The sequence below is a fragment of the Tamandua tetradactyla genome, chromosome 6 (assembly GCF_023851605.1).
Source record: "Tamandua tetradactyla isolate mTamTet1 chromosome 6, mTamTet1.pri, whole genome shotgun sequence".
Lineage (NCBI taxonomy): Eukaryota > Metazoa > Chordata > Mammalia > Pilosa > Myrmecophagidae > Tamandua > Tamandua tetradactyla.
In genome coordinates this window covers 99070323-99085656 of record NC_135332.1, presented here as the reverse complement: position 1 = coordinate 99085656, position 15334 = coordinate 99070323, and the positions used below count along the sequence as shown (strand labels likewise).

Here is a 15334-nt window from a genome sequence, read left to right as displayed (position 1 = left end):
GCTTCTGACCAGGGATTGGATTCAGGACGCTCAGGCTCCCACTTCCCAAGCTTGGCTCCATGGCTCAAGCCTCCTCAGCCCTTGCAATAAGAAAGGAATATGTTCTATAATGTAAAAGGATATTGTTTCAAAGGATATATTTAATTATATTTAAAACAGTCAGTGTATCCAACACAGGGATTTTTTTTTTATTAAGCCATAAATTCCATTTAATTATTACACAATCAAAGAGAATTAAAAAGGAAATTTCTAATGTCTTAGTAGTTGCCAATTGATTGTCACCTCTTTGTTGCCACTTCAACTAAATATTCAACTAAAAATCTTGTCTGAAATACGGAGGTAAAAAAGATTTAGAAAAGAGTTTAGTGAAGTAAAAATTTCAGGGGAAAAGATAAGCAACACCAAACTGGATTGGTATTCAGACCTGGTGTTGGAGTGCGAGTCAAAGCTCACATATTCTGAAGGCTTTAAAGGTGTGTGAATAGCAACCTGGGCCTGCCCACTGAGCTGGCATTTTCAAAACACAACCAGTACAGAGGAATGCAACTGCAGTTGCTGGGGCCCCTGTGCACAAGGTAGAGCATCCACTTGATTTCAGGGGAACTTTTGCGCCTGGTGGGAAGAGGGGCCCAACAAGAAAATGTTGCCCAAGAAAAGAGATTGCCCACTCTTGAAGTTCTTCTAACCTGGCACTGAATATAGTATTTGACACAATCAAAACAGTACCTAAGTACCTACAAAACATTTAGATTTTCTCTGCAAATCTCCTCATGATCTTTGCATAGCCTGAATACCTTTCAATGCTTTGTATGCCTGCTTATAATAAATGCCCCAAAGAAAATTCTGCAACACAAGAACTCTTAAAGGAAATTGGTCTGAATAGCTTGCCTATATTTTCTCTTTTTTTTTGCCAAGTTTCAGAACAGTAAATGAAGTAAACATACAATTTGAAGAAATGTGTATATTTGCCAATCCAGAGCCACATCAGAACACACAAGATCAATCTCCTAGTGCTACAGGGAGGAAATGCCCCCAAATAATTACAAATAGAAGAATTGGTATGAACATCTCAAACTTCTCTCATGGAAGGTAAATTTTGGCATTATCTTTTTCTTTCTACCTCAGGCATTCTAAAAATGACCGCAAAGAAAGCACTAATACCTCAATCTGTGATAACCAATTAGTGCTTGTCAATCCAGCAACGACATCAACAACTCAAACCAAATAAAAAAATTTTTTTTGTTTAATTTGGGGGAAATGTCTTCACCTCTATTGACACCATAAAATTCATCATGAAATAATTGCATCAAGGAGTCTAAGCCACTTTTGGGATTAAAACATACAATAAGAAATGTTCAAAATGAAGACTTGTATCTGAATAATAAACACTTAACACATTTGTAGTTTTTAAACAATGCAGTCAAGTTGACTTTGTGAATGTTTAGGTTATATGGAGAGCAGAGGGGCAAATATGAAATTATAAAAGATGGCAAAGTGCTGAATGAACAGGTATATCAAGGAAGGGACCAAATGACAGGTTTCTCAGAAACTCACTGGGCGAGAGACCTGTAGTTAGTACAGCCCTGTCCATCCACGACAGCAACCCACACCTCTTCTGTTTATGTATTTGCCAAAAGTAAATAAAAATCAAATAGCATTTGCTCTGCAAGATTATTTCTCTTTGCACGACAAAGATCCCCTAGCAACAAAATACTATCAGCAATACATTACTGCACAAAAAGTGAAATTCCATTACCTACAACACCTGAGCAGTTTCTATATAGACAATGCCAGACAACCAGGTGAAAAACTATGATTCAAACATCTGGGGTTTTTCCAAACATCTAGTTTTTTTGGTATCACAGAAACCAAATTTACAACTTGAGTGATCTATTTTTTCTCTTTTCACTGGGATATTTGCTTCCATGTGGGATAGTCTTCATTTTTTTTAAACAATGCTATAGTGTCTACTTTGGTTTAGTGAAGACAGTTCATCCATCATCTGGAAAATTCAGATGTTGAAAACCCCCAAAAGAAAAGAAATGGAGTCATGAGGAAAAAGATCAAAGCTTTAGCCTATCAATAGTCCAGGTATTTTTGTCTGCATTGAAAACAATGCCTAACTGTCCATTTTTCCCATTATTCTGAAGATCATTCTCACAAGAATTATTTCTCCAACTTGGGGATACATACACAGACGAGGTGATTGGCAGAATCAAGACCCAAAATACATTTAAAAGACTCAGCTAATACTTGTAAACCTGGCTTAGTGAATTTGCACACAAGGGTCATGATATATTTACAATGGGATGATGTGTAAGGCCATGGTAACCCTGAATTTCATTGCTGCTAAAACAAGGGAAAACTAAATATTTCATGTTCTACAAACAAGAGTTACATATAATAACTTAAAATATTTCATCTTATCATCCACCTGGAGCTCTTAGCATGCAGCGCTAGCTAGCAGCATAGGGGCCAATGACCAAGGAGAACTATCATTAGAGTGTGTTCCCTTAAGAACAGAGTTGGTCTCAGACATGAGACCATGGACATCTCCTTTCCATTTTAGTCATATGTTGGTCCCTTGTAAGTAGACATATCTATTGTCCTAGGTGTGGAGTGGCAGTGGCTACCCTGAATCTCTGCTTTGTTAAAGGGCAAATTTCCTGACCAGCCACTAACAGACTTCTTCTCTTGTTCATTGGCCTTATTTAAGAGGACTATTTATTGCTCCTATGACACCACAGTCAACCAACTAACCTTACATTACATAGTATCTTTGTGCCTGTTTTACTTTTGGGGCTCAGGAAATTAAGATTTTCTACAACTTGTTAGCTTCCATTGTCTTGAAATGCAAAATAACTCACGTGGCAGCAGGCCATTTTCCACCACTGGATTTCAGTGCTTATGCCAAGGGCTAGATCTGAACAGTGACTTGGAAGAATAGGGGTTGCAGTGTGATTCTGGGGCCTGTAACTGGGAATATGGTTCAGGAGTGAGGGAGTTCTTGGTACATCTTGGAGATAACCACTGAGACTGCACCGAGATGCAGAAGAAGCATCTTTAAAACATGAAAAATGATACCTGCTTTCTTTTTTCTCTCTTTCTTTTTTTTAGATGGCTCACTGGATAGATTGGACAATATTCATTCATTCGCCTAGGGTTGACTCCTATCATTGTTACACCAGAAGATTACAAAGAAAGCTTTATAAGCACATTTGGATATCTGACTCCTGCATACTCAAATCTGTGATTTGGTGTAGCTCCATTCTTCCCTTATAGCCCAGTCTTTCTTTTTTGGGCAAGTGGGACACAACCGTGATTTTAAATTATGAGACTGTCTACTTTTTAGTAACAATTTCAGCCTTAAGCATGTCAGACTGGTGATGTCAGAGCTCTTATGAGACTGTCTTCTTTTTTGTAACAATTTTGGCCTTAAGAATGTCACAGCTCTTAACTAAGGTTTGGAGGGTCCGAGCAGCAACATGCCAGCTGATTCCACATACAACTGCAGCTCAGTGTGGAACTGGGAATGTCATCACCTAGGAAGTCAAGAATCAAATTATTCAAAAGCTACATCCATGCAGATTTTACCTCCAACATTGAACTATAAATTCAGTTTTTACAAATGGGCAATTACAATGCTGACAATGGTGCCCTGAAGAAATGAAGTAAGGGCAGCAACTACACTCAGACTGGTCGGCCATTAAACAGATGACAGTCTTTACATGTTTTTTTCATTGAAACACATGGATTTGAATCCACTTAAAACAAGTCTCCATGACCCACCACTATCCGTACTCTGTGCTATGCATCCCTCAGGAATCCATCTACTTTTTTTTTTTGTTGTTGTTGTTGTTCCAAAGCAATGCTTACTGGCAAAGCCAAATGAAGCAGGTAAATATTCATAGCATGAGTGATGAGGACCCATGTAGTATGAATTCATTACTCCTGGACTTCCCAGAGGTCTTTTCTCCAGGCCTGGGCACATCAGGGCACTACATCCAACGAGGTGCTCCTTTTTCCACTAATTGATGAATGTTTTCTTGCAGTAGCTTGATTACAATATTACAAGTCATGAATTTGCAAGATCAAAGTGTCTGTTGAATTAATTAACTGCAAATTACCTCCAATAAAGCTTGACAAGTTCCAAGATGTTTCTGTAAGAAAAGAAGGGAATCAATAGCATCAGCAATCAACAGCTCTGTGACAATTGAGGCTGTAATTCTGAGTGTGATGGGCTCGCCACCCTTCCTCTTTGTCCCGGCAGTAGAAGTTTATTGCTTTTCACAGATTACCAAGCCTCTGATTCAGATCAAGGAAAATGTTTCCCACCCAGCCTTTCAAAGCCTACTTCAGAGATCTATTTCTTTTTGTATACACAATATATTAGAAAGATTAATCAGGGAAGCTCTTCCATATTTTAGTTTTTTGGGAAAAAGTATATGAAATGAGAATTCTTTGGCTGAAAGGTCTCCTTTGGCTACATGTCTGTCTGTTGTTGCCCCCAGTTTGAAGAAAATAAGAAATCACAAAGGGCTTGATGGAAAACAACAGGTCAAAGGTTAATTGCTGAGTGAATTCAGCAGCGGCCACCACATTTGGGCAACAGTACCCACTTTTCAGACTCACAAAGGCTTGACATGCCAGTCTTAATTAAGACCTGTTCTACTGGTTCATAATCAAAATAGTTAAGTTAAATGAACTTAAATACAGTCTCTCCACTTGTTGGTATTTGTAGCACTAAATGAAGTAAGATTCTGATGAATTCCATTTTAATGCAAATCAAACCTTACAGAGAGTGAGAGAGGGAGACTAACTTAATTTGGTAGATGGAAGTATAATAAAAACACGAAACCTTATGTTGTCTGCAATTCTAATTACAGAGTAGGTGACAGGCTTCAGTAATAGCACAGGAGACAATTTTTTGTTGGTACCCAGCTGGTAAGATTTGCTTATCAATTTGATCAATTCGTTTTGATGTTGATTTGTTTCATTAACATGATGTTTGCTCTGCAGACATCATGTCAGCAGTTACAAGGCTGCTTCTTGTCTGGTGCAATGGCTAAAACAGCAGCAAATGTGGTCATGAATGTGTTAAAAGTGGGGTAACTCTAGCCAACATTATTAGGTCAACATTTTATTGATGCTTAATGGGGATCACCAAGGAATTCTTGGAATTATTCTGTGCCCATAAAAATTAATATGCTTTCTTCTCTCTTTCCTTTGACTCCATAGAGGACCTAAGGGTTTATAAATTCCCTGATTGGAGTTATTTCACTTAGAGAAAATTAGTTCTATCATGGAATAGTTAGCTATAAAGTGCATGCTCCTTACATCAATGGAAAGATAGTCAATCTGTGCCATGTTGCAGTAAACACTTGAACTGGATATAATATCAGCACAAATCCTCACATTGGGGTAGGTCTAGCTGTCCCAACTCTTGAAACATGTTGCAGCACAGGGCTGCTCTCATGGGCTTTGAAAGCATGGCTTTACATCTGGTCACTCAGGTTGCAAAAACAGAGGTTTACATCTGGAAATGTTACCCCTAAGTAGCTTGTGGGAATGGCGAGACCCTACATACTAATGAAGTATGTCTTCGTGAAGACTGAAGAGTAGGCGATTAGAAAACTCATTAGACATGCTGGAGTCTCCCTTAGTTCATGCTTCTTCTGGAAAAAAAGTTCTTAGGAATATCTGCAAAATGCAATTCAGAGATGCTGAGAGAGTATCTCCATTTTTTTACTGCTTTGTGACCTTGATTCAAAAATATCTAGCATTTGAGGGGCATACAAACAAACGATATTACTTTTTCTTTTCATAAGCAGTCATCTATGGTTGATTACTCTTTATATTTATATCATTACCTTATGTTTGTCATTGGGTGGGGTGATTGTTTATTAAGAGGTTACATAATACATTACTGGAAAAGCTTAGGTTTCTCTACTGCCCTACTATAGCATTAAATATAGACAATGTAAAGAGAAGTTGGGTTGTAGAGTAGAAGTCAGAAGACTCCTATTGGCTACTAATTACACAACTAAGCTGCTTGGATGCAGAATACCTTTTATATATAGTTCTGTATTGCCTGGCAATACTGATTATGGAATAATCACCAGTTAATGTGTATTGAACGAATGACTGGAGGAATAAATAAAAGTATAGCATGGAATCTTGGTTACAAAGATTGCCTGAACTCTTATAAGCTGGTTGTCTTGTAGACCTTCAGAGATGCTACATCTAAGATGAACAGGAGAAGAAAACATCAGTTATTTTATAACTCATTTCAACAAATATTTCCTTATCACTCGGAATCGTCTTTGCATTTAACATTTCAACTTAAGATAAAGCTCTTAGTCTTATACGATGTTTCAAGTCAAGTTTTAATAATCTTCTTAAATGTTACATTTTGTGACCTGCAAGATGTTAAACAAAATTAAGGGGAAAATTAAAGCAATAGAATAGAATTACCTTATAATATGAAAATAATGTCACTTCAAAATTTAAATCTCTATCTCTGTCCTTCCCTTCCTCATTCCCTCCCTCCCTCCCTCCCTTCCTCCTACCCTCCCTCCCTTTTTTTCTTTTTCTTTTCTTTTTTTTTTTTGACTGCTGAAGTCATTAGTAGGATTTAGTTATTTTTCAGTTTTCTTAACTGGATGATAGTAGCATACCTGTGTAGAGTACCAGAGAAGAGCCATCAAGGTTAATTTATATTTAGTACTATATTTAGTGCAAAGTAGGACCTTGGAGAGAGACAGTAAATATTTACCTGCATACTGTGAGTTAAAGCAAAACTCAGTCACAGTTGTTGGAGACTTGCATTTATCATTGACTCTTTCATATTTAACTTTTCTTTGAAAGAAATCTTTGACTTTTAAATGAATTTTCCTTTGAAAAAAATGTCATCATTAGACCATGATTATATTTCTTCTACACCCTTGCCATATCAGAAATAGATTTTGCTGGGAAAATATTCTTCGGTCTTCTAAAAGGAGTTGCAGTTGTTAAAGTTTGTGTTCCTCTTGTTCATAGCTGTGTGTGACTTTTGGCAAATTGCTTAACATCTCTGAGCTTAAGTTTTATCATCTGTAAATTGAACTTAACTCATAGTTGGTTGTGAGGATTAAATGTGAGTTTATAAACATGAAGCTATTTAGCATAGCATGATAAACCATGGTGAGCTTACTAACAATAAGGAAAACTGAACTGCAAAAAAGTGTAAGGAAAAAATAAACAGAGCAAAAATCTGAGTTTGAGTATGTTTGCTTCTGACTTGGGTTATATTAGTATTTTATGAAAACAGTTCTGAAAAATGATCAGATATTTCAGGGACAAAAAGCCGTCCTTTATTTGGCAAAACATAGACCACAAAAGGCTGGCTTAAGTTTTACTTTCCGTGCTAGATCCCCATGCAATATAACATAATTCTGATGTTTTTTCTTCTGAGTGTCTAGAGAAAGAGGTTCAGATGATGCTGGATCAACAATATGCCTCAAATATTCAGGGGAGACTTTCTGAGCCCCTCATTTCTGCAGGGAAAGGGCTGTTTGCCACTTATTCTCGTTGGCTTTCTGCTGGAAGAGCAGGCTGGGCTGGAGCTAGCCTAATTGCTACAATTAGCAAAATTAAATGGCTCATTTTGTTTTTATACAATTCCACCCACATTCTGCCGAATTTTACTTGAGAATGAGTAATTACATGGTTGAGGCTGTTTATCCCATGCACTTACTTAGAGTCTTCCCATGGACCCATTTTTAGGACAGCCATTGGACAAGACCTACATAGCTATAGAGAGTCTTCAGTCCATTACGGGGCGTGGGCTGACTGACTGCCTCACAGGTGCCTAAGAGAGGAGAGTGCAAACAACCCCTAGGTTAAGATCGTTTCACTCCCAACACAGGTTAGGACAAGAGAGGGGAGAGAGTGTGGAGTGAAACAGCCCTTCCCAGTCATTTCAAAATGCTCGAGCTTCAGGTGGTGAGAGAGACATGAACAATGGGATTCTAGGTGTGACAGACTGGCGGAAACATTTTGATGGTTTTTCAAAAATGGCATTGGCCGGCTGATGATACATGGAATATTGATTGATCTGCATCCACCCCCGGAATTATCAAAAACAACAACCTTGGGCTTGCTGTGTTTTGCTCTAAGCACATCTACGTCCTCTAAGCTACATTTCCGAAAGACAGTCTGAGCTATTTTTAAAAAGGCTTTAAGGAATTCTCCTTAGAAACATAAAAATGCAGGAGACTCATCCAGGCTTTATATAGAAACAATAATGGCTCATGGCAAACATGTGTGGAGGATGTGGGGGAGGAGAACACATATTTAGCCTAGAAAATGGTTCATTAGGAAAAAAAATCTCTGGAACCTTGTCTAAACGTTGTGTCAGAACTTGTTTCCACTCAGTGGCATCTGGTACAGTTAAAAGCAAATGTATAACCTTACATAAACCTTAGGACACCAGAAGGTTTTCTTTGCTCAATTCAATCTGTGTAGGGAAAGAAACTTGGATACAACTCAAAATCATCCTATTCAACCGCTTAAAAGGTGAGCTCCTTAAGGAGTGATAGTGCTCATTCTAACTGAGGGGCCCTAAATGATATCTAGGTATTTCCACCTGAAGTCTGCAAGTGTGCTGACGTCTTCTAGACTTAGACTGCAAGTCTGAATTGAAGTTGGAAAAGAAATAGGAATAATCTTTTTATCTAAAATTTCACGAGTCAATAACATACCAATTTAAATGTATTAAAGGACAATATATACTTTATCCCTTTTATCCCTTTCGTATACATATACACAATTTTTTTGAAAACGATCATTGAAATTTCAATTATGCTCATTCACCTCAGTAATTCATAGAGCAAACTAAATTAGACATTTAAAAATCAAGCGTAAATACTTGCATTATACTTTTCTCACTATCTTTGTATTTTATCTTTTGCTACTACTTCTTACTATTCTTAATATATTTGCCATGTCAGTAAGAGAAGTTATTTCATCTGCTGGGCTAACAGCGTTATAAATGAAGAATAACTAAGTGTCTATAAAGCCAGTGGTACTGAACTAGACAGTACATAATTAAGTAGGATGAAGTAAAAAAAAAAAAAAGAATTTAAAGGACACAGTCACTTTGGGAAACCAAATTTTAAACTTATATAGCAATTGTTTTTCTTCAAAATATGTATAGTCTCAGTATGGCTAAGATATACACATTATTTAATCTTTAAATATTATCTCATTTAGAAACACACTTTGAAAATGAAAAATGTTGTAATATTTTGCTTTAGAAAATTTCAGGATCCTATGCAAATTTCAGGATCCTATGCAAATTCTAGGATCCTATGCAAAAGATCCACACTAACTAACAGATCCTACCTCCAGCCTTCAGGAAAGGAATCCAAGTGCTCTTAGGCTACACCCATAAAGAATTCAGCGTTTCCAGTTTGTATGCTAAACAAAGTTCACCCCTTTTTGAGTCTCCACTTATCTCTCTGGGCAGTTTGATGACAGATTGCAAATAAAATCTGATGAAGTATTAAACTATAAGCACAACAATCAAACTTTGTACCTTTGAATGTTGACAATGTCTCTTTAAATCTTCATACTTTAAACTCTCTGTTATCTGCGCATCTAGAAATAATGAAAATTATCCCTGAAGTTGGATGGCAGTTCAGTGCCTTCTGCATCATGCAAGTGAGATTAAATCATGATACTTCTCTTAAGCACATTGTTTTGTTTTCTTAATATTTTGGACGTTTGTGATTTATAACATGGTGGAGATGTCATTTCTAAAACAAAAAGTTTTGATCAACTATAACATCATAGTCTTCAGGTGTGTCTGATAATAGAGTGTTTAAAGTATTTGAGAAGCCACTAAAAAAATTCAAACTTTTTACTCCCTCTTGACTACCATTCTCACCTCCAATACAAAACATGGTATGGCATTTTTCCCTTTACATAGTACTCACTTTGAGTCTTAACATGTAAAGTTTCTGACCTATTGGAGAAATAACTTAGAACTTACACGATTGAAGAACGATGGGGCCTTTGGGGTTTGTTGATACTATTATACCATAATCTGCCATTTGCTCTGGAATCAAAGGTGCGGTTTAATTGAGCAATTCAATTCCAAAGATCATCAGTTAAAAGTTTTCTTGGAAATGACGAAGTTAGTAATTCATGGTTCTGCACACAAGTGAAGAATTTACCAAGACAATCATTTTCTCCTTCTAAAATGGGGGTGGCTGTTTTCATCGTGAACTGAGAAAAAGAGCATCTTCCTGGGCCCTTTACTGGTGACTACATAATCTTTCAATATTCGAATGAATGATTGCTAGTTTTTAGTGGAAATCTTGCTTGGAGCGTCAAATCATGGAGTACCAAGAAAGTAGTCTACTGACAAAAGTTTATTGTTCTAAAATTGCTCTGGGGCTTTGTGCCAAAAAATGTCCTATGCCATGTCCCCATCACTTCCCATGGATGTCATGGGGGACAGCAGTCTCTGCATTTCATGCTCATTACAGGTGGTGATTACAGAATGTGACTACTGTGTAAGCGAACTGGCCAGTCCAAATAACTGAACAATTAAGTTAAACTTACTTTCTAGTTATCTTTCTTTTTTTCTTGGTGACTTGACTAATATCTAACATATTGGTTTGGTTAAAATAAAACCAGGGAAGGAAGTTTAAGACATCTTCCACTGTGGTCAGGTTTGTCATAATGGATGGATGAAAGTAATCATTTACATCTTTGATTTCCTGGGAAACATTGGCCAGTCTTGACGAGCCCTTTTCTAGTTAAGCTGATTCTTTCTTCACCTGATATTCTGATAGCACCCCTGGCCAGGTTCCTGGGTGCACCAACATCGCAAAGTAAAGTGATCCTGCAAGAGACAGTGTTTTCAGTTTGCAGACACAGGCTGATGGAATTTGTGGACCAGTTTCTGACATCCCACGTAATTATGATCTTAAAGTATTTTAAACAATCCCAGGTCTATAAAAAAAGTGATGATGCCTATATGTGTAGCCTATATTTTTTATTACAAAAATATTGAAATAATCCATGAGTTATTCCACTCTGCACCAACTATAAAAAAATACTATCAAAGTTTGACCGGCACTTTTAATGCAACGCAAAGCACCATGACTGGAGGACACCGAGAACAGAAAGGGGGGTGACGTTTACTTGCTGTACGGAGGTATTTAAAACCCAGAAGCTTGTTGTAAGAGCGCAACTTTACAAATGATTCAATTACAAATTTGAGCTGGATTATAATGATAAACTTTCAATCACAGTTCAGAAAAGAATATTTTTCCTCATATCATATTCAATGCATTTGTTTGCTCATACTTACTAAAAAGTGTCCCCAAGCCTCTCTAAGACACATTGCTCTGAACTTGAATGGGTGGAAATCTATGCACACAAATTTTGACTTTTCTTTCTTGCATTTGCTTTTGTGGGACACTTGCCACTCGTCCTCAGTCCCTCAGGCTTCCATCTCAGTCTTGCAGTTGGATAGTGTTTGGCACTAGAAAGGTATGGCATGCCATGTTTTCTGATCACACCTGCCTGCATTCCACAGAGCCACGTAATGTGTGTCCTGAAACAGACCTGTACAAAACCTTCCCCTCACACCATTCTGCCCTTATTCCAATGAGAGCTGCACCTGCTAAATAATCAGACTCCCATCTTGCCTTTTTTCCCCACTTCCTTTTTGTGTGTTTTTATTCAATTCCTGCCACTGAATACTGAATCATGATTGCAGTTTAATTTACATCACTAAGTTCTCGAGCTCCTTGGTATTGTTGAAAGCCGTCCATATGCTGCATAGGATTTCTGTCATAAATGATGTTCTCAGCTGAAAATGGTAAATAAAAAACAAATCCTGAAAGGTGTAGAAAACTAACCATCCCATCAATTTTCAGACGTGAAAACACTTGCATTTGCTGTCCACTGGATAGGTTTTGGACACATGGGGTTGGTTTCCAGATGAGAAAACGTTATATGAATTACTTTCTAAGCAGTACTATTTTTTTTTCTTCTGGAGTCTTGAGGGAAAAATTATCTCTCTTTGTTTTATGTTCCTGTGGGAATCAGACCTTTGCATCCAGAAAAACCACCTAAGCTATTTTGACAGAGGCCTGGTGTTGTTTTTGTGTGTGTACGTGTGTGTATGTGTGTATGTGACTGAATATATTGTTATGCAAAGATCCATTAACTCCATCAGAACACCCTATCTGTTTGAGGCAAAATTTCCATCATGATAATACCCTTTCACGGACGTGTTGAAAGATAGTGTGGGAGGAGTTGGGAGCCACAAGGAGTTCTAAACTGGGGTGGTTTCCTTCGGGTGGAGAAGCCGAGACGCTCGGGGGCTGCGGTTTGCAAGGCAAGGGGCAGCCGTCTTGCAGCTAATCATGATGCTGCTGCGCTGAGAACGTTACAGCTCGTGGCCCTACTCTGAGACAGAGTTTCATTCTCGTCACAGCCCAGCTGTCAACTCTTGGCCCAGACCTTGTGGCTCCCGCAAGTCCCCCTGCTTTATAAAGTGGTTTCATATTCCAACCGCTCCTGAATAAGAGTGTCGTCTTTGTACTGCAGCCTCGGAGGAGACGGGGAACACTCAAAAGCTAAAATGGCCTTTCGTAGGCTTCGGTCCAACACGTGTCTCTCCCACGCTGGGTACCTATTCCTGAACAAGTCGATTTTAATCACGGATTCCTCGATTCGTGGTGGACGAGACGAGGGGGTGGATGGAGCCGTCGGCCTCACCTGAAAGACCGGCACGCACCCATCCCGCTCTGCAAATTTCTGTTCTCGGTCGCTGGCAACGCTGCGGTTGTTCGAGATGGACCGCAGCGTGCTGGTGGCCACTTCTGGAGGCAGAGTGAAGGCAGCTCCGGGGTCCTCACAAGCACAGCTTGGTGACTGCCCAAACCTGGGTCCGTTGGGGTGAAAGAAGGCATAATACATCAGCATGAAAACAATGCCCGTTAAAAAGCTGCTGAACACCACACACAGCGCAGGGATGGCAAACGCGTCCGCGATCTGGGGGGCCTTGTAGAGGTACCAGAGGGCGCTCAAGACCGTGTTTTCCAGAAGGATCACGAAATAGTAAATGAAGAGCCTGCAGCGGGTCCTGCCTTCCTTGACATTGAACCAACTGAAGATGTAGATGATCCCTACCACCATGTCGAACACAATCTCCTCCCATTTGGTGATGCAGAACTCGGTCTCACAGTGGACAATCCAGAAGGTCATGATGCACCAATGAAGGACGATGAAGATCCCAAAGTACAGCTGGAAAACCGAGGCAAAGAGGGCAAAGGTGATGACCCTGGCGGCGATGGTGAAGAAGTGCCAGCAGAACTGGGTGATAACGGCCATGTAGCTGATGGGCTTCTTGTCGTCTCGGGAGTCCCGCAGGGCCTTCTGGTAAGAGGCCAAGGCCCAAGCCAAAGACACGAGGGAAGCCGCTGCTGTGAAACCTACAAAGGCAAACAGGAAGAGGTTCTGTCAAAAGTGAGATGTGGTGACGTCTCCGGGAGATCAAATCAGCTGGTGGAGCTGGGGCCTTGGGATGGCTAGTTTTGGTCTCAGGAGAGGCTCTGAATTTCTTTGATGGTTAGTTGGACTAAACACTCAAATGGGGATGCTGGTATCTATCCACCGTACGGCCCCAACTACAGGTAGAATTCATTCATGAAGCTAATGGGAATGCAACCTGAAACCTGTGTGGGACTTAAAGCTCTGAGCATTTGGTGTAGATGCACTAAGGAGGTGGTTTTGGGAAGTGAGGAAATAACAGTGGTCTGGAAGTTTACTGAACTGGGGTGTTTCAACTTTGCCACTTATCATCTACAAGATCTTGGGCATGTGTTTCTAAACTGGTGTCCTCATTTATGAAGTGGACAACCACTCAGTTGGGGGAGATCAATGTTAGAAAGGGATCAGTGATCATAGAAAACTTGAGGGGCTAGCTGGTTGACCTTGTGGTTTCTAAAAGAGAATAAATGTAATTCATTTACAAAAGGGAGTTTCTTAGAAATGAGGAAAGGAGTCAATCTGACATCCTTGCAAGGTTTCTTGTGATTCCTTGTTTGTCCTAAGGTAGTTTGATGCTTTTCCCACACCTTATGTCTGTCCCAGACTTTCTTTCCCTTAACAGAAAAAATGTGTCTTATCATTTAATAAATTAAAATTTGTCCTGAAATCACTTCTCAGCCAGCTTGTATCTGTATTTTATAAACCCCATTTCGTTGGTACTCCTGGAAAGTATGTTTCCCAAAAGTATGTTTCTTTCCTCTACTCTTTCTCTAACTTCTGTGTCTCAAAGCTCACCTCTGTGGTCAGTACATGGACAGGGATCTGTTAAAAATATCTTGGGCCTCTTCTAGGAGAGAGGTTTTCTTCGGAAATTTCACCTTATTGCTGAAACTTCATGTCACTCTGAATTGCAGTTTGTTTACTTAATGAGTCTTATCAAGACTAAGAATGGTCTCATGTGGTTTGAAATCCAGCTGGCTTTTTTTTTCACCTAATCTATCAGTAATCATAATGAGGACACAATATAATTTTTCTCCCTTTTGTACCTAATAGAAGATGTGTTGATGGTCAAGAGTTTGTGATGGATTGCTACTTTTCTTTTATATTTTGATGGGGAAAAGCTATTGTCTATGCTCCTTGAAAAACTGATTTAAAAAAATGACTTGTGGAAAAGGGTCACACTGACAGACAAAATCATCAACCTTTACACACCCTCCTTGAGTAGCATGAACTCCAAAAAACAATCAGTGATAAAGAAAATACTTTCCAACAGCTACTTCTCATATCTAATCCCAATAAAGTCAGAAGGAAACCTGGATACCTTACACTTGGACTTTCAGTTTTTTTTGGCCAGGACAAGATACTGCATTACTACAAGACACAGGCAGTTATAGCAATATTTCTAGGTCAGCTAGAGAGCTGCAAAGAAATGAATTTTTGATATAATTTCTATGTAGTGGGAAACACCTACGTCAATAATAAAACAAACTCAGGTGTGAAAAGAGAGGGAGGAAGGAAAACTTTAGAAATGAAGACAGAAGAAAGATGGTGGGAGGGTGGGAAATACAAGATCATAAAATAATAACTGAGTGAACAATAGATTTATTGTAAGTTTAGGAACATAAGACTAAAGGATATAGAATGGAAGCCCTTCATTTCCTTGCTCCTTATCAGTATCATCTGCTAATGTGGAGCTGCTTGGATAGCTTCTTTATGCTTTTTAAGCTGTCACCAAGTACTGTTTCTCTCCTGGAATGCCCCTTTTTTCCAACAGGCAAGT

General features: G+C 38.9%; 1 protein-coding gene across 1 annotated transcript in view; it reads right to left on the bottom strand.

The window, feature by feature from the left end:
* Window positions 1–3396: 3396 nt before the first annotated feature.
* The window catches only part of XKR4 (XK related 4), a 436625-nt gene continuing 424687 nt past the window's right edge, over window positions 3397–15334 (bottom strand). The window contains exons 3-4 of the mRNA XM_077163198.1: window positions 10034–13496; window positions 3397–4160 (exon numbers count right to left, since the gene is read on the bottom strand). Of these exons, the coding sequence (XP_077019313.1) occupies window positions 12550–13496 (947 nt within the window). The 3' untranslated portion in view covers window positions 3397–4160; window positions 10034–12549. The remainder of the gene's footprint in view (window positions 4161–10033; window positions 13497–15334) is intronic.